This window comes from Corapipo altera, unplaced genomic scaffold (genome assembly GCF_003945725.1).
Source record: "Corapipo altera isolate COAL_440 unplaced genomic scaffold, ASM394572v1 23b, whole genome shotgun sequence".
Lineage (NCBI taxonomy): Eukaryota > Metazoa > Chordata > Aves > Passeriformes > Pipridae > Corapipo > Corapipo altera.
Window position 1 is genome coordinate 4,076,703 of NW_020884885.1, and position 24,007 is coordinate 4,100,709.

The window sequence follows — 24,007 nt, forward strand, 5'->3', positions numbered from 1 at the left end:
CGTGGAAAAAAAAAGTCTCATTTATATAGAGACGTTGCCAATTGGTACTATTTATTACCAAATTGTGTTGTTGAAGCAGCAACCAGTTTGCCAAAGACATATGATGAAAAACAGAGACTTCTAACTAAAACACCTAGAAAGCTCAGTATCTTGGATTTATGACCATGGCATCTTTTTTTCCCCCTCCCCCAAACCAAACAAGTTCAAACAACTCCTCAATATGAGAGTCATTTAGCACTTTACTTCATAAACCAAACAAACCAACAATAACAGGGCCCCAAAGTGACAGATTTCAGATATCCTGCACCAGACACACAACACAGAAAAACCACACGTACATGCAGGGAAGGGAATATCTGTGAGGTTTCTTCAAATCTGCTTCCAAAATTATTTGCAGAGGAACACACTGTTGTGTAGGAAATCTGGTGCATCACTGGCCACTGAACAAGAATATACTAGCTGCAAAGACCACTGATCCCAGTATATTCTGTCTTGCTTCAGAGATAGCAAAATTTAGAGTGCTTTTGCAGTGATCTGGACTAACAGCAATTTGATGCACTATCAAGAATGTAAACAGGAGGTCAAGACAAGCGATTATTCCCCTCACCTGGCACTTTTGAAGCCACAGCTGAGGTATTGTATCTGGCTTGGGTCTCTTAATACAAGAGTGACACTAACAAATCAGAGTGGACAAGAGGGCTGCTGCAGCTGAAGGCATGTGACCTGCAAGGAAAACCTAAGGGGAACCGGTCTTTTTTAGCCAGAAGAAGAGAAAGGGAAAGGACAGAGTGGACTTCAACAGTTTTTCTCTTAGAAGGAATACTGAGCAGCCAGCCTCCTACTTAGAGGCATGCAGTGGACACTCAAGAAGAAACAGTCACAAGCCACAGCAAGAGAAATTCCAGCTAAGCACAAAGGAACAGCATGTTCAGGAGGAGTATAACAAACACTGCAACTTAGCCCTAGGAAGGTGGTGGAATCTTTACTCATGCAAATCCAAAATTTACCTGAACAATACCCTGAGCAACCTGACCTAACTTTGAAGATGCTCTCCAGCAGTCAGGTGATCTCCAGAGCTCTCTTCTGACTAATTTTTTTCAAAGATTGCTGGAGTAAAAAGGGAAATAATTGTCTTAGTGGATTGAAGTTGGGTTTTGGGTTACGGGGGAGAGGAAAGAGGAGGGGAGAAGTGGGCAGTGACAGGAAAATGCCTACCTGAAACCTTTACACTCCATCAGATATCACAGCTTCACAAAAATACCAATGAGAACACAAACTCAGGCCATAGAGACAGAGGCAAAAACTGCAGTTCAGCACAAAGTCTTGCATAAATTAAAGTGATCACAATCGGGGGAATTTAAAGAAAGAAATTTACAAAATGCCTAAAATAGTTCACAAAATCATACAACGGCTGAGGCTGGAAAGGACCTTCGGAGGTCATCTAGTCCAATCTCCCTGCTCAAGCAGGCCCATCTAGAGCTGATTTCTCAGGACCGTGTCCAGATGGCTCTAGTATCTCCAATGGCACAGATATTCAATCAAACTATCTCAAATTGAGATAGTTCATACCTACTTAAAAGGACCACAAAGTCCTTCACTTCATTATCATTTCCAAGCCTAATGACATTTGCATCAATCAAACACACTTGGCTAAAGTATTCTGGAGCGAATTAAGAGAAAAATAAGTAGGAATTAATAAAACATCTGCAATGCAATTATATTCAGTCCCAGAACAAGCTCAGCTTGGGACCTGAGCTCTTCTGGAAAAGTACTTATGCCTTTAATCTTGACGCTGAGACACCAATCAGTTTGTGTGAAAAGCATCAATTGATAAAGTAATCTACACAAGTTTGATGTTGTAAGCAATGGCCTGCAAGTAGCAAACTTTTTATATATACTTAAATTTTATTTTGATGTTAGCTCTGACAATAAGTACCAGAAATTGATCATATTCCACAAAATGTTCAACTATTTTGTATCCCTGTGATTCCACTGCCACCACGGTAGCAGCCAGCATTGTTTCATGCTCTCTTTCCCTGTTAGGATACCTCTAGGGTACATGTTTTCCTGCTATTCTCACAATATAGAATTGAATCCCCAAATGCATTCCTTTTCTGGTGGTCCTCTTCTGTAAGACTAAGGGATGCAGGTCTGAGAACTAGAAAGTGATTTTTCGGACCAAGACCAAGAGACTGCCAGAAGACCAATCTCATGACTGCAGCTACTGCAAGAACAATTTGCCACAAGAAGCTTTGAGAGCAGACATCCAAGCTGCTAAATTCAAAAACATGCCTCTTCCATGACATTTGAAAAAGAAACTCAATTCCAATTAGTACTCTCTGCACAAGACAATGGGAACACAAGGCCTCTGGAGAGTACAGCTGGCTTGATGTTACTAGGACATTTACATGACCATTTGTGAAAATTTTTCTTTGATGCATTTATTATTAATATAACAATAAGCCAACAGTTCTCCTCACTATTTCGAAGTTGGAGAATAAGGATTAAGAAAACGAAAAAGCCAGTCCCTAGTGCTAGAAAAGTCAAAAGAAATAATTACTAAGAAGTGCACCAAACCATAGTTAATAAGGCTGAAATCCTGAGAGAATGGAAGGATTTTTAAAGGAAGGAAAAGAAAGAAAAGAAAAAGAAAGGGTTGGGGTGGGATAGATGAAAGAATGTCATACTGCATAGACTCCACCTTAATTGTGAACAATGATTTTTGGTCCTGAGGGGATGTTGAAAACATAAGTCATAGCAGAGTACCTTCAATTCCCTCACTTTCAGAACAAAAGCCCAAATAATTAAATCACAGAGGCAAGCCAGGGGGAGACAAAAACATGTGCATTCACAGATACACCTAAATGGCTGAGACAGCAAGCACTCTCCTCCTTCCACCCTTCCTCCCAAAGACAAACTCCAAGCAGAACATAACCTCAAGAACCACTGCAGTGCCGAATTAAGAATCAGACCAGACACTGTGCGAGGAGCTCAAATGTCTGGAGGGGACAGAACCAACATTAAACCCACATGTTTCAATGTCAGCAGTTTTGCTGCTGTATCTGACCAGGACTTTTGAAATCAACATTTACAATATTCATATGTACATGAGATTAGACAGAAAAAAAACTTGCTGTTAATATTGGAGTTTTTTTAGAAGGGCAGAATCAGCTTCTATGTCTAGCTGTTAGCAACAATGACAGGAAAGGTTTCCAGATGACTATGAGCTGCTGATTCAGAAGTTTGCCTTAGAAGGAAGAAAACTCTCAGGCCTGGTTAGAATCTGCTGCTGGGAGAAAACACAAATTAAGTCTGAGTTTCAAGTACGCATGAAATGCTTAAAATGAACTACCATCAGGAATCTGGGAGAATTATATTGGACTAGCGCTCCCCACTCATTCCACTGTAACTCTTCTCATTTTTTCTCTCCCCAAGGAAATTACAGCAGTTGATATAAATAAATGGAGATTTAATCTGCTGCTATATTCTTGTAATAGTAGCATTAGCATTGCATTTTGCAGAGTACTACCACTCTGGAGAATTTCCTTTTTGTTCTCAGCACTGCCAGTTTGAAGGCTTTCAACATCCCATAAGCTACATTTCCTCAGGAGCTACTGAATGGATTATTTCAATAAAATTGTATCTAAATCAAACCTTATTTTACTTTGGAACATCCACGTTCCCTGCTTCCAAAAAATGTCCTATTACTTACGACATATATCAGAGAGATTTTTGAGCTTTTGGCCCTAGATAAGGGACTAACAGATATGGATCATTTCTCCAAAAGTATCAGCAAGTCTCTTGAATGGCCCTACTAATGTAGGGGAGAATAAGAAGAATGTAGGAGACTTTGTCTTAAATGCACAAACTAAAAAGCACCATCACCATATGGATGCACAAGACCATGGGTAATGGCACAGAAATTATCTCCATTTAAAAAGTGGTTGTTGCTAAGTTACTAACAGTAAAATGCTTGTTAGAGAGACTCAAATCCCATGCTGCTTTTTACAGCTTTGAAAGAGACTCAATTCCCACTCACTTGAGCATGTCTGTCCTTTACTCAGAGGGGCCAATGAAACGTGGGGCAGAACAGATCAGAACAGGCAAATTTTTTCTCAGGCTTTTAGTGAGCCATCCCTCATCTTCTTCAAGTAAAAAGCTACATGCTGGGGAAGAAGCACAGAAGTATCCAAATTTGAAATGGTTATGCTGCTATGCATGCATCCTTTAAGAGGCAGGATGTACAGGCCCTCTATATATTACCTGTAACATAATATAGCTCAGAGGTGGGGTGTAGGCTTTTGGTTCTTTTCCTGTGACAACAGATAAAGAATCTGTTTTAGTGGCAGTCTGCTAAACTCAGGTATTAATTCCTCTAGATCACATGAGATGAGCTGCCTTGCACATCACCTCTGTGGTGGGATATACACTGATACTCATTGAGGAAAACACAGTTTGACACGAAGCATCACTGAAGTCTGAAAAATATTGCTTGTCCAAAAGAGATTGAAATTCATAGCAACCAGCACTTTGGAGAAGGAATCAATTTACATGAAGAATATAAAAACTGTGTATTTTTCCAAGGAGGAAAGGTTTCCTAAGTAAACAGAGCTTATGGTATTTTGTTCTTTGTGGCAACTCTCCGTCTCCAAGAACTTTTAAGCCTAATGGCCAATTTCAAATTTGATAGAGGACCTGAGGATTTCAGAATTACGGACTGTTCAGAAATATTCTTTTGCAAAAGAGCAGCCATCACACAGAAGGGAGAGAGACGCGCTGTAATTAGCCACTGAGAAAAAAGCAGTACCATAGTTACACTCCACTAACTAAACATCAGAAAACCCAGATGTGAACTCATCTTTGAACCCAGCAAAGTCTCAGTGATATCACAACAATCTGCTTCTCATGGAACTATTCCAAAAGGGATAAGCAAGCTGTAAATAAAAAAAAAAAACCAAAAATCAAGAAAGGTCTCCTTACATATACATGTATAGTTACATGTGTTTGTATATATATATATATATCACAACCATGAACACAGGTCTTGCTATACAATACATACTTTACATGAAAAGTGGTTGACAAAACACAACCAAATTTTTTTTTATAGCTGCTTCTGGACCTTTTGTGGTGCCAAGACTGCTCTACACATCTTCCTTATAAATGAGACTTCCCTTGCTATTTTTTCCACTTTAAAAAATGGCTGATAAATTAACTGTTTGATCATAATTCAGTGTTAAGTCTGCAGATAGAAAATGCACAGATTTGTTTTCAATTCATCTTTCTATTGCTAGAGTACCCACTAACCAGAGGGGAAACAAGGTAAGGACATAACTGTGGAGGAGGGAAAGACTATTTCCTCTTTAAAAAGCATCAAGAAACAAACAAGCAAGAAAAGAGCAAGACCATACAGCTTGTTTGAGATGGGCAGTATCAGAGGAACTCAAGAAAAAACCAGAATCTCCCACAGAACAAAGCACTCCTTTTCTTAAACAATTAAGAAATAAACAAGAATTAGTCAGGTATTCCCATCTCTTTGCGATTCCTGATCTTTCTGTCAGGCTGGTACCTTTATGTTGATCAATTCATGTTTTTAGTATAGAGTTCTCACTGAGAATAGCTTGAAAATCTGCTCTAACGACCACTGCTGACCTCCTCCATAGGTATGTTCCCACGTACAAGCCTTGTACCACCAGCATAGGAGTCCCTGACAGAGCAGGGGTCTGATTCAGTAGCTGCAACAGTAAAACCCCATACAAACTGCCACGAGTCATTCAATATAGTATTCTCACTATGTATTTCAGCCACATTCTATAGGGGTCAGATGAGTGCGAGTACAGACCAAGGAAAGCACAGGGCCTCTCCTCTCAATAGTATACTGCCTTCTTTGTACCCTGACTGCAACTGCAGTCAGAGTGGCTGCCTCTTCTTCTTTTAGCAGGTCTCACTATTACCAACTTAGAAGTTCTTCTCTCCGAGACAGTTAACCTGGGTGTTTGGCTAGGAGGACAAAGTAAAGACCAGTCACCCGTTCAGGCTACTAACCTCTAATTCCTATCTTTCAAATCAAAAAACTAAAATAGGACGAGAAATAACTGAGAAAGGTCTCTTTGAAATGTGTCTTGGAATACTCATGGTTAAGAAAATAATTCACCAACAAGAAAGGATATCTACACAAGCTTTTATCTTCTGCTTTATAATAACTTCTGGGATGCAAATGATGTCTTTTTTTTCAATATTTAATAAATTTAAAGAGGGCTCACAAAATTGTGATATTAAGAAACATATTTGCTTTGAAAACATATGTCTTTTTTCATACTATCCAGGACAGCAGCTTGCAACCTCTACTGTTTCAAATGGTTTTTCAGGAAGGTTGGAACTGGCACAAAAAAGAGCTTAAAAGTTTTCCTTCTCAGTCTGAAAATCAAACAGGTATATCCAAAGGCTTTTTTACAACAGACGTTTTGCTCCTCAGTAAGAAGCATGCCTGTAAAAGCTGTGACACAGCAGACTGGAGAAGTACAAATTGCTTCTAGTACATAAAATTCAAAGCCAAAAATTTGTATTCCCACTCCCTAAATCCCTATTCTTATAAGCAGCCAACTCTGTGTGGGGCAGTTTTAAAAGATTACAGAACCATCATTGGGAACAATCCATCAACATTTTTACAGCTGCCTTTTTGCCATGCAGAAAGGCCATAACGGTAATTTTATTAATGAAAAAAAGCAACCTAGAAATCCTTACTGAGGATTCCTATGGCAGGGAAAATATTCCTATTACATTCCAAAGAGAGGAACCCGTTTATCTGGGCATATGAAGGAGACTCTTCTGTATATGGCTGAAACTGCATGTACCCCAATCGCTCTCTTCTGTCTTCTGCAGACATCTGCTACTTTACTTTTTCAAATATACATTAAATCAAATATTAGTCAAAATCCTCCAGAATTCATAGTTGCTTTTTCAGTGTCTACTAAAGGTCTACTTTTAACAGCTCAACAAGAAGAGCACCCATTGTGTGTGCATTCCTGCTCACTCACCTTCCCTCCCTCTCCCCAGTTGTGTAAGAGGTGCTACTAAACTGCAGATCTCCTGTGACTAGGAGAAACATGTAGCCTGCAAAAGTCAAAGACTCCTGAATCAGAGTTCCATTCCACCAGAATTTAGCTTCAGTATGGGTCCTTTTGGACTCGTGCATTACTGTCTACATGTCTAAAAGCCTCTGTTAAGGTCTACAGGGCTGCAGAAGAGAATGGAGACAGGAAATAGGGCTGTCAGGATGCACCAGGAATGGGAGAAGAGGCAATCAGAATAATAAGGGTTAAAAAAAATTCATAGCACCTTCTGTCAAGACCTTGATTCTGGAGAGACATTTTCAGTATGACTACCCCATGTCGATTACCAAAAATAACGGGGAAGAAATTACTAAATAATTTCACAGCCAAATAAATCTCATGTATGCATTGTATATGTATGTAACGTTATGTATATAGCTGAGATTTAAACTGCTGTTTAGATGAAGCAAAAAGCAAAATACAATCTCAATAGTAATTCTTGGAAGAAACCAAATTTAAGACAGAGTAAGACACTGATTTTCTTTCTATCCAAGCACAGCAACATATTTGCACACCAAGCGCTTTTCATATTTTAAGAAATGCTGACTGCAATAAGCTACTATTCATTAAGAAGTCTTCTGTGCACAGGAAGCCCACAATACATTCTCTAAAAGAATAATTCCCTTTCTTCTTTTTAGTTCTTAAATCTAGACATTGATAAGCACTACCTCCCGAGATAAAAGACCTTTAATTTAGATGACACAAAGTACACCACTGAAGAAAAGTTTTATTTCTTTACAAAGGCAATATACCATGATACAAGACCACTGGCACCTATACAGCTAACCTTGTTCTTGGAAGAGTTACATTCATGTAATAATTCTGTCCTGTGAAAAACTGCCTTGTCCCTAACCAGGGCTATTTAGAACACAGATTTCAACATAATGAAGGCTGTAACTTTATAGGGAGTTGGAGGAGTCTTGCAGTACCATGAGCAGTGCATTCCTGAAACTCTCCTATACCAGTGTAATGTCAACAGAAAAGGCTGAGTGGTGATGTAATGTCTGAGGGTATGCCAGAGTCAAGCCACTTTTTGTTGGATTCACAGGGTACAAGTTATTTCTCCCCACCCCCTCTTTTTTAAAGCAGGCAATAGGCAGTTGATTTTACAACCACAAGTGTTATAGAGCCTCATATTATCTACACGGGGAAAAAAAGGAATGAGTAGACAGCATTCATCATTGTGACACAGGTAACAATTCTTGAGCAAGAAAAGCTTTTGGTCTATTTTAGTTTGGAGGGTGATTCTGTTTTGTGGGTTTTTTTTCTGGGCCTGTTTTTGCTGCTGCCCATCACTATGGCCTCTGAGCCTCCTCCACTTAAAAATGCATTTGGGTACCTGAAGCCCTTCAATACTTTCTGTATCCTCAGATACAAGAAGATATTTTCTATACCAGTCTAGTAACTAAAAATCCTTAGCATTTAATCAACATTTCCCAAATTCTAATGCTGACAAGAACAGAAACTCGCCCAGCACCCTAGCATGACTTGAGATTCTCACATATTTAATATCTGTATTTAATCAAACCCTTGTGCACATTAGGGTAAAGTCATGCACATTAGGCTTGAGACAGGGGGACTAAGATGCATAAATAAACTGCTTTTAAAATTCTGGACCTGGATGCTCATACCACAAGGATGGATAAATTACAGTCTCACACAAATCTCTGCAGCCAACGAAGACAATGGGAAGCTGAGAGTCATGCTTGATCCATCTAGCCTACATTACCCTTCCTCCCTTCCACAGCTGTATGACTCAAGTGAGCTCCTGGACAATGCAAATGCCATACAATTTTGAACCTGTTTATCTACCACCATCAGAGCTCACCTTCAAAGAATAAAAAAAATCAGTTTCATGTGAATGAGGTCATTACACTAGTGACACAGACAAAAGAGAGAGTTTGAGGGAAGCAAATGAAGGCAGTTATAAGTGGGTGCAAATAAAACACCAGTTAAACAGTGCCTCACAGGCTTTGTTTCTCTTTGCGAGAAAAAAGAAAAGTATGGCTGTGGTATTCTTAGGAAAAGTGCTCATATATACTGTTCATTGATTTTCAAATGAGGTTCGCAAGGACTAGGACAATAATGCTTTTGGAGGAAAATGATAGTTTGCAAGGCCACAAAAAGAAACAGAGCTGTTCATTCTTTAAGACCCCTGTCACTCAGTTTGTGTCCCAAAATACCTCAAAACCATATAAGCACTTCAGAAGGCGTTCTTCTAAACTTAAAAAACCAAGAAGATCATTGGCATTACCAAGTGAATCTTTCTGCATTTTGTACCATAAAGCATTACTGGTATACAATTTTTTGCTAAGAGATTTCAATCCACTTGCATCAGAGATGCTCCAATAAAAGGAGATGGTATACAGCTTACTGCACACCTTCCCTCTAGAGTAACAAGTTGGGAGTTCTGGATCCAAGTCCTGTTGAGCACCTGTCACAATCTGCGAGCACTAAAAAAATGATACTGAAAAGATTAGTATAGAGTCTAACTGCCATCAACAGACAAAACAATCAAACTGTTCCTCAACTAGTAGTCTGTGCTTTATTTATGCAAAGAAATTGTATTAATTTAACACACGCGTGTTAAATTCAAAGTAAGAGTAACACATCTGATAATTATGAGAACCTAAGTATTCAATTTCTTAAGATAAAAGGGTGATCTCCAAGAGAACTCTTATGTTGTGAGTTTGCAGTTCAAAATCTGCTCATTTCTGCCATACTAGAATCCAACAGCTCCATGTGCAACATGGTGTTATTTACAAAGGCTCACCCAAAACTAAGAGTTATAGGTTTTTAAACCATGATGGTCATGATTTATGAGAAAACTTCCTTTGAGTAAACCATTTTCTATGCACAAACTTCAGAGAAATATTAGCAAAGGTTGTAGTTCTATGAGGAATTGAGTCTCACCCACCATCTGATCCCTTCCTTACATCACATTCAAATGCTCTGAGCCCTCTGAGTGCCAATACAAGTCATTAACCCAGAAAAAGAAGTAAGTGCTGCTGCAAAGTTAGGAAGTTGTATCAGTAAAAGGTCTGCATGAAAGGCCTCTACTGGATGAAAGGCCTCTCCCTCTGAGCAGTTGTTTTTTTTTTTGCAGTGCAACTGCATTCTAAGCACTGCTGAGTTAAGGACATCCCTTCCTCATTAGAGTTAAAGTATAGAACAGAAATGCAAAATTATGAGATGAACTACCTGTGCAGACAACACATAACAGTGAATACATAATTTTGAACACAGGAGAGTCACATTTTTAAATTACTAGGTTCTGTGTAAAGGATTAAAACCTAATTAGTTAAGACAACTTAAAAGAGAAAAAAAAATTAACTCAGCAGTTTAATAAAGATGAAAAATCGAAGACAGGGAACATCAGAAGTGCGATGTGAAAATATTGCTGAAGAAGCCTTCCTACCACAAGTGCCACTCACAATTTGAAAACAACCTTCTTATCCTTAGATCATTTAAAATAAGCCTTCGCCCACACAAAGTTTTGATCCCACAAGGAAATACAAGCAAGGAATTCTATGAAGCTTACTTTGCATGTATCTCAAATAAAAGACATTTTTTATTAAGGCATAGGACATCAAGAGCAAAAGAGAGAGCAGACTAGAACCAGATTAAATTGGATACAGATTTATTTCTTCTTTTGATGAATTCTGATTTGCAGGGGTGAAGACTCACATACATTGTGCAAAAGCATACTAGTTGTATAGAAGAGCAAAACTCAAAAAATATTGCAATTTTTTTATTCATTTTCTCTATCTTATAGTCAATTCCAACTCTAATCTTCTTTTCTTGATACACCTGGAATTGGAACTGGGTTCTCTGTAAAAGGCAGTCCTTAAGGACTACCCACAGTGCTGACAATCTTAGTCACTGAATTTGAACATTACCGGACAGTTCTAGACATATAGAGTTGAAGCATGTGTGGCATTTTCTGACATCATTATCTTTTTTCCTTCCTTAGAAGAGGACTGTGAGCCTGTGACTAAATGTCAAATTCCACATCTCTCTAACATTCCATATTAAACTTCATCTTCCCTATTAGCTTCACATAGCTTTATAAGACAATATAAATGTCTTTTGCTCTGATTTCCAACTCATTAGCAGCATTATGTGCTGCTACTTGTCTGAACAGAAAGTCAGTCAAGCCACCAGAATACCCAGTTTTTTAAAAATGCAGGCTCCTGAAGTATTGCATCAACCTGGTGCAGAACAGATATATTCTTCCTGTTAAAATAATACCACACCCATAAGAAAATGGCTCATAAAGCAGAGTAACACATACTAGGGCTTTTATCTACATCTTCAGTAGCAGATGAGAAGTTAAACTATACATCGGAGTGTACACAGGTCTACACTGAGTTCCAGAGGAGAAGAATAATGAACCACAAATTGTCAGTGGTTTCCTTCTTAAACAATACAAGTGTTTTCCCATTCTTTATAGTAAACCATTAATTTTTTTCTAAAGATGGTTTCATTATCACATTTTCACGCTCCTTCTGTCGAAAACTATGCAAAACTCAGAAACATTTGCTCAAGTTCAGAGATGTAAACGTATTTCCTACTTGCAATCTGAAAGAAGCTCAACTCTGCCTCCTGCAGCAGCAGCAATAGAATTAATGATCAAATTCTGACTGCAGGAATTTTGCTGATGACAGCAAAGAAATTGTTGGATCATAGTTCTGTACTATCATGGCTTGAAAATACATTTTTTGTCCTTACACAGTGTTAGTGGTTATCAGATATACAACTGTCCAAAGACAATATTGGGCTCTAGAATCACATGAATTGCTGTTAGCCACTTTATATGTGACCTATTTCTCTGTGATTAGTAGTAGGGACAAAGTCCTGCTTCAGTAAAGCACCAGACTATTCCTTCCTAAGCATCTGTCATCATCACTTACAGAACACTGAGCTACGAACACCTATCCTACCTGATCCAGTAGTACTGCATTAAAAGAGAAACACTGTAATTTGAAATAAGAATCAGTAACTCTATAAATCCACAATATTTATATTCTGTGGCATTGCCTCTACTGCACTCAGTAGCAATATTGAAATGCAAGGTAAATGCTTCCTTATCATATGTGGATGAGTAGACAACATCATATTAATTGAACCCAAAAAGCCTCTGCAAATATTTTCCTTCTGAATATTATCTTCCAAGTAAGTATTAGATTACATCAAACAAGAGGTAAAATTTATTATGTACTTTGTTATTTGTTTTCCTTCTTTCACAGCCCACATGGCAAAACAGTTCTGAAGAACCCTATATGTGTCTTGTCTCTTGTTTTATCTCATGAATCAGAAAAAAGCCACCCTTACAGAGGTGTTCTCAAATACTCATGGGAACTCTGGAGACTCAGGACAACATCACTTGCTTATTACCTGATCACGATCACCTGCAAAACAGCAGCTCTTCATAGTACATGAGTTGAAGTACCCCTGGTTGTCAAACTGGAAGACAGGCAGCCGGCAGTGGATGTCGTAAAGGACTGGGGGAAGGCGCCGACGCAGTGCCAGCAGCTGGGTCCCATTACTGTTGAACCGGACACTCATGGCACTCTGAAGGGAGAGGTTTCCACCATAGCGAAGAAGTGAACTGGGAAAAAACAGATGAAATAAGTGAGATGGGCCATGCATATAAACTGAACTGCTTAAAGACAGAACTTTCTTCTGAGTCATTTCAAACACACAAGTCCAGTAAACTATAATCTTATTTAGTTTCTGTTTCAAAGTATCAATTCCTGAAAAAACTTAATCCAAAACTTGAAGGACAAACTATCAAAATGTATGACTCTAGAGTCTTCAGAACAATAAAATTAAGGACTATGAGTAGTTTTGTTAATAACAAACACATTTCCTGAATAGGAGCAAAGTCTGACAGAGCACTTAGCCTTAAAAAGGCTGTCCTTGTACTGGGATGTCTGCCTTTGAAACTGACCCTACCAGCACCCAACCCTCTTTGTTAGCTGGTGCTTGAACCCAGACAGTCCAAACTTTTTTTAACTCTGCTCTGGCACCAGATGGCATTTTCTTCCATTGTAGATGGTATGACCATTATCTCACTTCTGGTTTTATTTACATCTCTACAGGGCATGTGAGGATGTTTGAACTCTACAATCAGTTCCAGATGTCTTAAATAAGGACATCTTACGAAGGAATTATTGCAAGAAATGCTAAATTAAGTCACTTAGCTAATCTCAAAGTGGCCTCATCTAAAAATACTGCCAAGTAGGCAAGATAGTTATGCTGACAGTGTTACCTAAAACTCTCACATGCCTGAATTACCTAGTTTCCTTGTCCCCTGTAAGGCTATACATTCAGAGCTGGAGTATTTGTATCTGTTCTTATTGACATACAGAAGACAAAAACAAAGGGCCACAGGTTTCCAGGTTCTCTCTTTAAAAAGTAACAGAAATGAAATTTGTTCCATCCAGGAACCTAAAGATAATTACAGCATACCTGAAATGAAGCTTGTATTGTACAGACTTCCTGTTTTTTTTCAAAGACTTCGTTCAATCCCTGTACTTGAAATGATTGTGTGTATAGAAAGGAAGACAGAGATGGAAGATATTTTGTCCCTTTTTGTTTAGTGATCACTGAAACCTCCCTAAGAAGTACCAGAGCTCAACATTTTGTTAATAGGTTTTGAGCAATACCCATCAAATCTTTTGACTTTTATGCACCTTCTGGACCAGAAAAAGCATGCCAGCACAGAATTTGCAAATTCTAGAGGGAAGTTTATTCATAGATTTTAATGCTTAATACTTTCTGATGCAGCTCTCTGCCCAAACCGCTACGAAAAATGAGTCACTCCACATTGATGGAAAGCCACATTCCATGCAGGTTGAAACATGCTTTATTACATGAGATACTGTAAAGTTAAAAAACCATTGTTCCTAAGCCAGAGCTAAACAAAACCAAAACAAAATAGAAGACTCCACATAATGAATGCACTAGAAATACACTGCTCTCACATACCTGCAGTCTGTGAACAGAACAGTCAAATCCAGAGTGCCAAAAAGGCACCAGAAGTCACATTTTCAAGGTCAGCTGACTAGTAAGACCTTCAAGCTGGGCACCAAAACTTCTGAACACCTGTATCAACATGAACAGTCCTGGTCTCTCATGTTCTCCTCCTCCCAGGCAAAGTTGCTGAGCTTCTCTTAATAGCATTAAAGGTTTTTAATAGAAACATGAAATAATGTGATAGTAAAACTGTAACCTTAGAGACCAGGATGTAGGATCGCCCTCATCAGCCCTAGCTTCTGTTCTTCAAGACCAATAATTAATCCAGCTCAAAATACTCAGTCAGATGTTAAAAAGCAAAGTAAAACAAGAAAACCAAAACACACATGACTGTTTTGCCTCCCTCTCTCTTGATATGTTTGAGTAAGCCATTTTTTTTTCCTATGGAAGTTTCCACTTCCTTAAAAAACTCTGACAAATAAACTAAAACAACACAACACCTCAAAAAACCCAAACCAACCAAAACTTCAACTAAAAAACCAGGCAGAAGAAATAACCCCAGACTATCTTGGTTGAGAAAAATCAATTTTTCTATAAAAATATGTGAGTTCTCCAACATGGGTAAGAAGGCCATAACATACATGCACCACTCAGACGTAATGTTAAGGTGCAGCCCCTGCTGCACCAAGCTCCTCTACTCATTACCAGTTTTCCTCCTTAATCCAAACCATAACCCAGAATTCTCTCCTGCCTACAAATGAGTGAGCCTACCAGATGCCCTATACTTTCAAGTCTTCAGGCAAAGTTTCCATAGTTACTCTTATTATGCTCTGCCTGAAATAATTTGAGATTATATTTTATAGTAACAGTAGTGTAATATTAAACTAGCTTCCATGCTGCTTACTGATGTTTCACAAAGCTCCTGTGGCAGTCAAAGTTATCAAAGCAAACACCTCTTGGAGTTGAATTCTGCCTTGTATTGCGGTAACTTTAGTGTAACAAAACTCTAAAAGAGTATTTTACTTCAGAAAGCAAAGGAAGTAAGAGAGACTACAACTTCAGAAAAAATGATCATATACACAAATAAAAAGTCTAGAATTAAGGAGCTGCACTGTTAATGCTCCTCAAAAGATCCATAGCTTTGACTACCTCGCACCCTTACTCTTCCACATGATTGAGCCACACATGCAATGGAAATACAGCTCCTGCTGTAGTTCCTTGCACATTTGGCTCAGACAAAAAAAGAAAAACAAACAAAAACTTCAAACCCCACACTAATACAAAAGGCAGTGGGCTAGTCTGGCTGATGCAGAAGGAAACACTATAACAGTCATTTGTCTTACATTTGCAATGTAAGAGTGACATGCTGATGACTTTCCCCACTTGCCTCAATTCTCATGTCTCCAAAAGTCAGACTCTTTAGCTCCAAGTGCAGTATTCTGCAGTACTATTCACAAGACAATGGTTTTCTGTTTTCCCCACCCTGCTGTGTCTTGATTGCCTCCTCTCTGCTGCGTTGAAAGGGTTTGTTAAATTAACTGCACAGTGTTTTCCTTTAACAAGTAGCAGGTAGTCAGGTGGAGATGAGATGAACAAACGGACACCAGTCCCTGCCAAACATCCATTTCCTGATCCAAACAGAGGAAAACTATTTGCTCTCTCTCTCCTCCTAGGACAGAACATCTGAGAGATATGTTCAGGAATATGAGGTGGGATGTGTACAGAGGGAGTGCAGCTCATGGCTCCATCTTGGTGGAAAAGTTGCGCACCTACTTCTCAAATAGAGGACATACAAAGGATTTGAGAAATCTCTCTTGCTCCGCCTCCTACTGCAGGCAGTGCATGTAGTAGTATTGAGAACTGAGGAACCTCTCAGTATTGAGAACTGAGGAACCCCAAGACTTCAGTAGCGTCCATCACAAAATTTAGTTGATTATAGAACAACCATGCTGGCTTTAGGAAAAAATACTAATTGCCTGAGACATCTTCTAGAGTATTCCACCTCCATCAAAATTGCAGGAAAAGGGCAGTGAGACATATCCAAGAAAGAAGCTGGCAGAAGTTATTTTTTACCATATTAAACCACTATTAACATTTATTAGTATTAAGGAGGAGGTCTGAATCAAGAAGCCATAGAGATCCTCAAACTAATCAGAATCAGAGCTTTTGCATTTTATTTTTTTTATGTGTGGGGAGGGAAAAGGAAGGGGAGCGCTGTGCTTAAGCATGTTCAATGCTCAAATGACTACTACCACTTTCCCAGTTGCCCTGTGGTGCTGCTCTATACCTTTAGGCAGTGATGCTTTTGGATATTTTCACATAATAGGGCAGTGTAGAGGTGTTTGGATATGTTGCTCATGTTAAAGTTGCCACTTCTGTCTGCCCCTTATTGCATGCTCCAACAAAGAAATTTCAGAGGCAACACCTTCTTGCAGTAATTAAAAAGTTTACTGATGCATCACACTCAGTCCTCTTCTCTTGAAGGCACAGACCATGACAGCTAGTGAGAAATCTGAAGGCAATCCTAAAGGGACATCTCTGAACAAGATGGACGCCCTTTCTGCCAGAGGCATTATCTTTATGAATCCAGAGCCAGACTACTCGAATTTACTCTGCTTCCAAATTTGGCTCACTCAGACAGCTATGGAATGCTGATGTTGCCTGCCAACTCTGGAAGCAATACAGAGACGCATGCACATCTAAGTTTTTAAAAAAGTCATATTGTATGATTAAGAGAAATATTTAGTCCACAGATGGAACATTACAATCCAAACACACATGCTGGAGCTGGAGTGAGACCGAGGAGGGAGACAATGGACGGTTATATGCAATATGGTCATTTCCATAGCTGGTTATGCTGCACACAGGCAGCACACAAGTGTTAACTAAATACCAGCTCAGCCAAACAATGGAAGGCTTTCAATCCAAGAGTAGACCACTAATGTAAATAAATCAGTTTCTACTGGCAGCCAGTGGGATAAGGGAATAAGTAGTCTAACTGCACTCAGAATTTGCAGGAAATGTCTATACCTGAAACAAGAATTTGTCTCTCTTCCTCTCTCCTCTCTTCCAGACAAAGAAGCTGTTACATCCTCTTTTTGAAAAGTCGACTGCCTGATTGGGAACATAAGCTTAACCCAGGCTATTCAAAAGCGAGTTTGGCAGAAGACAGTGCCCATTAAAACTGAGAGAAGATCAGTGTCTTGGTAGAAATAAAATAAATAGATGGATTAAATAAAACAATTGAATAGTTCCTACTGATAAACTACAAATCTGACAATGAACTTCAGTACAGATACCATCCTTGGGAAATGGATGCCATTTAAGAGGGAAAAGGAAGGAAGGAAATAAGGAAGAAAGTGTTGGTATCATAAACAGCAGTGAGTGAAACTAACTTAATGAAAGAATGACCTTAAAAGGAAAAAATGAACTGAATGCTCATAACTGATACACACCACTGCATACAACTGTGTTTGTCAGCAATTTTGTAACCATAAAATTGAGGAACTTTTAACTGTGCAGAAAGAGCTGGAATGAAACTTGACAAACAGAATTTTGGCTTGGAAAATTGCAAAAAAGTTAGGGGTTTTATTTGAAAGCTACGGTGTGTGTAAAAAGACACACAATTCATATTTAGTCTGAAGCAAACACTTACAAAGGGCCAAATTAACCAATAACAGAGAAGTAAGCGCAATATCAATAATCATGCTGACATTTTTAAAGTAGTTTATGAGTCTCAATAATCTCAAGATAGTTTATTTGAAAAGCAGATAAACTGTGTCAAAGTGTATGGAGTTTCTCTATAAGTATTCATAAGTGTTACCTTATGAATCTGAAGAAAGTCCATCAGTGTCTTAAGGTTAAAAGGTACACAAGCGATACTCAAGATTTTATCATTTTTCACTAACAAGCTCATTTTTCTAAATTCTGTCATCACTACTTCTGATCATCTCACTACCTTTACAAGAACTGTTTCCAAGAACTGTATCACCCAGAATCCTTAACAAGAAGTAAGGGGTATTTGTTTGGACATTAAAGAATAATCAAAATAAATGCTGTGTATTACTAGCAAAACTAAACACCTTTGTTTTCTTTCAAAAAGAAAATGCAACTAAAATAAACTGCATCCACCAAGATTGGAAAAGTACAGAATTCAAGGTGAAGATTCTGCTTTTTCAAGAATGGGACATTCCTTCTGCTGTTTACTGTTAGCGTCAGGAATATGTAAACTAATACAAAAAAAGAATCTCCCCATCATTAATAAACTTTCATGCATGGCAAGCTCTAAGCCGAGCAGAAGCTTCACTTTTCCCTCCAAATCAGGAGGGCAATATTTTAATTTTTTTTAATAAGTAAGGTTCTTATCTGATAACTGTCTTCAGAAACTGGAGCCTTAAAAATGTCGGACATCACTATTTATGTACCCAGAGCAGTCAGAACATGTAATAGCAAAGGCTTGCATGGTTTGGCCCTTATGACCTAATTGAATCACTGAATGTAGCTTCACCAGTGATCTTAGGCAGTTCTCCAGGAAGCATTATGTTTTCCTTTATTCTGCCTTTATACACAGGAAAATAATTCAAGAATTTCAGTATTTTGAGGAAGATGGCAAGAGCAGAGGTGTAATGTATACAAAGCTGTCCTTCTCATCTTTATTACTTTTATCCTTTCAGGATTTAAGGTTTACTTCTGCCATCACAGAGATTGAACAGTAGCAAATGATGACTACAATAAATAAATGAACAAACAAAAAACCCCTGTTTGTCTGAATGTTTCACATCCTCCTGCAGCTCTAGCTCTAGCCAAAACTAGCACCTGTTTTAATCTTATCACAGACCTGTTCCCAAACACTCTCACTGTCCTAGGCTTGTCCTCACTACAGATCTGCAAGTCAGTGTCCTATTTTCACTCTCTGCTTGAATCATCTAGGTGTTACTGTAATGTAAGTAATAAGTGACATGTAGTAGGCACAAAAATAGTTTTTCAGGAAAAAAAAAAAAAAAACCAAACCAAAACAAATTTAGCCAGACAAAAAAAGAAAGTAGAGAATACAATCTAAAAGTCAACTGTCCAACAGACACATGCAAGCTAGTTAAAACACCTGATCATTTCCATCCTTTTCTCATCCCTAAATTCTATGGTGAGAGTCCATTATTCAGCCTGTTCAAAAATAGTACCTTGAAGGATGGACTACAGACTGTGACAGAGAAAACTGCTCAGCTAAATTCAGCAAAACACAAAGGAGTAGGTTCCATCAGATAACTAGATAGAGAAGATGCAAATACAGCCAGACATGGCACGGGAAGATGACTTTTAGGCCGAATAAAGGAACAGGAACTGTTCCCAAAAGGAAGCATTCACCAAAAGTCATTATAACACAAAGAACACGGATACCAGAGAATGTAACCTCAGAAAAATAATCCGATTGTAAAAGCTGGCAATTACTCCTGAAGAGTGAAATCCATTTTCACACCTTACTGTCTATGTAAAAGCAGTCACATGTCAATACTGCAGTCCTAAAATGCATTTTTTCCTACACATTTATGAGCTGCAATTGTTGTCTTGCATTAGGAAAGCTGACTAAACATCAACCATAGACTTGTTCTCTTATCCAATAATTTATATATACTTACTCCCCTTCTTTTCTGTAGTGAAGCTACATGAATTTTTAATTCTTAAAAGCTACACAAGCCGAAATTAAAGATAAGAGCAGCAACATGAAAGTTGCTTTCTTTTGACAGGAAAAGTGGCAAGATCCAAAATGTTCCTGCAGTAGAAGAGTCCAGTCTTGAATTAGTAAAGCTTTTGTCTCTAGTAGGTAAAAGATGAATGTAAATTGCCATGTAAAGCTAACTGAATGCAACTGCTCACATAACTTTGGATATATCAAGTCGGTTCCACCATAATTTCCCTCGGACTGATGTTTCAAAGACTAATTCCCTTGTCTTACAATAGGGTTGAACAAACATTTCAAATGTTTCCCTAGTTAATGCACTAAGTGGATTTCCCCCTCAATTTCAGTCACCAATGGTTTTTTTGATTTTTTTTTTTTTTAGCAAAAAAAGGTTTTTCTTTTCATTCCCTCCACGAAATGAGCTGTAGAGGCGATTATGGCAAGACTTAGATGATTACAAACCTATTTCCTTAAGAAAGCAGGCTACAAAACCCCATTAAATCTGAGCTTCTTTTGATCAACAGATTACACTTTTTTAATTTGCATTGGAAGGACAATACTTTGCACTTTAAATTTATGCTTTAGAAAAACCTGGGTGTGAAAGTATTTCAAAGCTAACAAAAAGATTAAGCATCATGAGGCTTTTGAAGTAGGCAGTATTCCCATTTCTCTGTACAGGAAAAACCCAGGGCAAGAAAGGTCAACCAACAGACCTACCCAGCGCTGTGAAACAAAACCAGGTTTCCTGACTTCATGTTTACTGCATAAAGTTACACACAGTGTTGAAAATTTTAAACCTGAATACCACTGTTGCTTCTAGGAACAAGCTGGATCCGACAGAGCAAAGGGACAGTATCCAGCTTAAAGTGCCTGACCAGAACCAAAACATTCCTAATGTGGGGATGCTGATAGGTGTGAAAAAGTTTAATATTCAAATCAGAAAATCTCTGTGCATCTTATGGAGGGCTAACTATCAGCAATGGATAGTGTGATTTTAACTGATGAAGCTTTGAGAAAACTAATCAATCAAGAGGGAAAGCCGAACCAAAGAGTTACCATAGCCCTATCTGAGAACAATAAAGAATTAAAAGCTGAACTACTAACAACACTCACTCTCTTTTATTATAAATTTTGAACCTCATTTCTCTCAAATTTGGTTGTGTGTCTGATCAACAGATCCAGGGATGCTAGAGGAAAGCCAAAAATCTTTCTAAATATACTCCACTATCGTGGTTTGAGACCCCCAAAAATCCAATTTCTGAGTCCAAGCCCCCCTCCCACAACTCACCCCAGTGTGAGAGGGGTTTTTCAGACACACCACAAGACTCAATATGGGGGGAAGGGAATTATATTACAATTATTACACAAATAAATATTATAATACATTACATACATAATCCTAACTATCTCTCTTATGATAAAGCAGTATTTACATTGGATCAAATCTCTTTTCCCTCCAATAAAAGTCCAGAAGGGAAGAAGAAAAGATCCTTTCCACTTTCAGGGCAGCAGTGTCTCTCCTCTCCAACGCAGCAATCGTGGCTGGAGTTGTTGTAGCTGGATCTCTCTCTCCATTACACACAAAAGGGTCTCCTCTCATCCCTCTCAGCCCTTCAACTCCAAGTGAAGGTCTCTCTCCTGTGGACTGTGAAGCAGAGACAAGGCTCGCCTCACCACGTCATATCACGGAGTGCAGGGGTCTTCGTGACAGTCCCTTCCTCAGGGGATTTACCCTGAGTCAGAACGTTTAGGGAAGCTTTCAGTTCAGTCCTTGCTCTAAGTGTTCTATCAGAGCTCCTCTGCTCTGTCTCAAAACTGCCAGTGTGGCAGCAGCAGCAGGGGGGGACAAGGCCACTTCCCCCGCATTCCGTCCGGCCGTCCCGGTCTAGCTTCCAGGACATCTTGAACTTCTCAGCTCCTCTCTCCGGTGCTTGTTGCATTTTAGGACTTCCATCAAGTAGGAGTCCACCCCTTCCTTCTAGGAGGGGTCTCAAAGGGGTTTTGGAGGAATTTGATTCAGTTCTTACCCCAAAATTGTCTTTGTTGAGCTTAGTCCTCTCTCCGTTAGACATCTCTGTGTCTCTATGCTTAGCTGCATGCCGTCCTTGCTGCTTGTTTCTTATCTTCTTGGCTTTCTGCCCCAGTTCTCTGCTCAGTGCTGTCTCTGCTGCTGCTCCTGCTGCCCACTCACAGTGGAGAAAGACTCCCTCAGCTCTTTAGCCACAGAACTTGGTCCAGTTTAACACTGTTTCCGAGTTCCTGCAGCTCCAGCCAGGGCTGGGGGAAGCGGGCCTTGGCCCCCAACGGGGCTCCTGGCCCCTCTCTCTCTCCTCGTGGTCTCAGAACATGGCCACTACTACTCCAACTACCTCATCATCCTTCTCTTCAGGTCTGGTGTGACATGTTTAAATTTTGCAGGGGCGCTGATTGGGTCAACATCAAGTGACACCATCCCCTCGAGGGTTACCATTTTTTTAACTCCAGGGGGAAAAACACTTTTTTTCCCTACCACATCCACTATGGGAAGGATACCAGCCTAAACGTGGAGAAAGCTAAGATAAATCCTCTATCCCAAGAGGACTGATGAGGTCACGCATAAAGTGGGACTGCAAATGATATATGAAGTGTATACATCTAAAACAGAAGCTAAGTGAGAGGGCCCGTAAATTCCACAATAAGGACAAGACACAAAGGTGGGAAAAAGAGACCATCACCTGTTTTTGCACATTTAAATACCAGGCAGTATTTAGCAGACTTGCGCAGTTAAGTATTTCCAGACTATCTATTAGGTGGTGCTCACACCAGCAAGAGAAAAGATTTCTTGCTTCAGAGTAAAAATACTTAGCAATAAATTCACTAATTTACTTACTTAGCAACTTTAGGCTGCACTTCTGTCTTTAAAGAAAAAAAAAAAGAAGAAAAAAGCATCAACTGACTGAAAGTGACAACTACAAAAAAAAAGGACTCAGTATGCAGGAAAGTCATCAGCATGACTAAAGTCTTACTTAATGACTGTCACTATCTCTCTTTGCCCAAAGTCAGAAAGGCTCATTTGCAAGTACTCTCTGTTTATCTTCAGTGAGAAAACAGAAAGAAAGGCAGGAGACTACCTTAGATATTTCTAGCCCTAAAGGAGTAATTGATTTTGGCTAAACCTGCAGCAAACAGTTTGGATATTTATTTATGGTTACAATAAGAAAATCAAAGCCAAAAGCCATCTCAAAAAAACCACTCTCCCAGATGCAATTACGGTTCAAATGTTCTGTCAACACATTTCGAAGATTCCCAGAGAAGAAGAACTCAATCCCCCCAAATTTAAGCAACAGTCAGTTCGCTTTCTATCACATTAAAAGAAACTTTTAAGAAATAATGGAAGACAAACAGGGGAAAAAGTATCTAAGTTTAGGTTCTGTTAGACCTGGTTAGGAGAGCTTCAAATTCTAGGCTGAGAAACAAATTGGTTGAGCTGCCTCAGTAGCCACAGAAGCATAACAGATGAGAATGGTACAAGGGTAGGATGAGTTCTATTTCCAGTGTGAGAAGACAAATAGTTATTTGAACTATTTGAGGTAGTGTGGTTGACCCATACTGGTGAGTGCCAAAATAGCACTTCAAATTTGTTATACTATAACCTAGCTAAATGGATTACTTTGAGCAGGATCAGGTGAGTCAAAATTCACAACAAATGGTTCAACAGGGAAGGGAAAGAAATGAACTGATAAGCCTGACAATAAAAAAGTGGTTGCCAAGATACACACATTTTTCCTGCAGTCATTAATACAGTGCTCTGCTCAGAGCAGGACTGACACAGGTTTCCAAATAGAAATATTCAGCACACTTCTACTGTACTGAAATAATTTAAACAAGTAGTTGCCAATTCAATGATGTAGAGAACTCTTCCACCTCCAGGGGCTTTGGGAATCCCAAAGCATTCACATTGGAAATGAGGAGAATCACAAGCTTCTTTCCTTTACATGAAAAGTCAAAATGCAAAACAGTAAAAGTAAAACCTTAAATGTCCTCATACTATTCTTGCCATCCCACTCCTGAGCCACCATGTAACATCTACAGATTCTACATTAAGAAAATTCCCAATCCACTAGTTCTAGCTTCTAAGGAAAGAACACTGAACCTCAGGAAACTCACTGTCAGAAGCAAACTCTGTGGTTGGCCCCTGAATTAATATCCCCTGCAACACGATCAGCAACAATACTGGATCCCGCACTCGCACTTTCCAGAA

At 39.0% G+C, this 24,007-nt stretch overlaps 1 protein-coding gene across 6 annotated transcripts in view; it reads right to left on the reverse strand.

Annotated features, from left to right (window-relative positions):
- DCAF5 (DDB1 and CUL4 associated factor 5) overlaps positions 1-24,007 on the reverse strand; it is a 72,398-nt gene that overhangs the window by 20,372 nt on the left and 28,019 nt on the right. For all 6 annotated transcript variants that reach the window (XM_027641949.1, XM_027641955.1, XM_027641950.1 and 3 more), the window contains exon 6: positions 12,510-12,723. In XM_027641949.1, the coding sequence (XP_027497750.1) occupies positions 12,510-12,723 (214 nt within the window). The remainder of the gene's footprint in view (positions 1-12,509; positions 12,724-24,007) is intronic.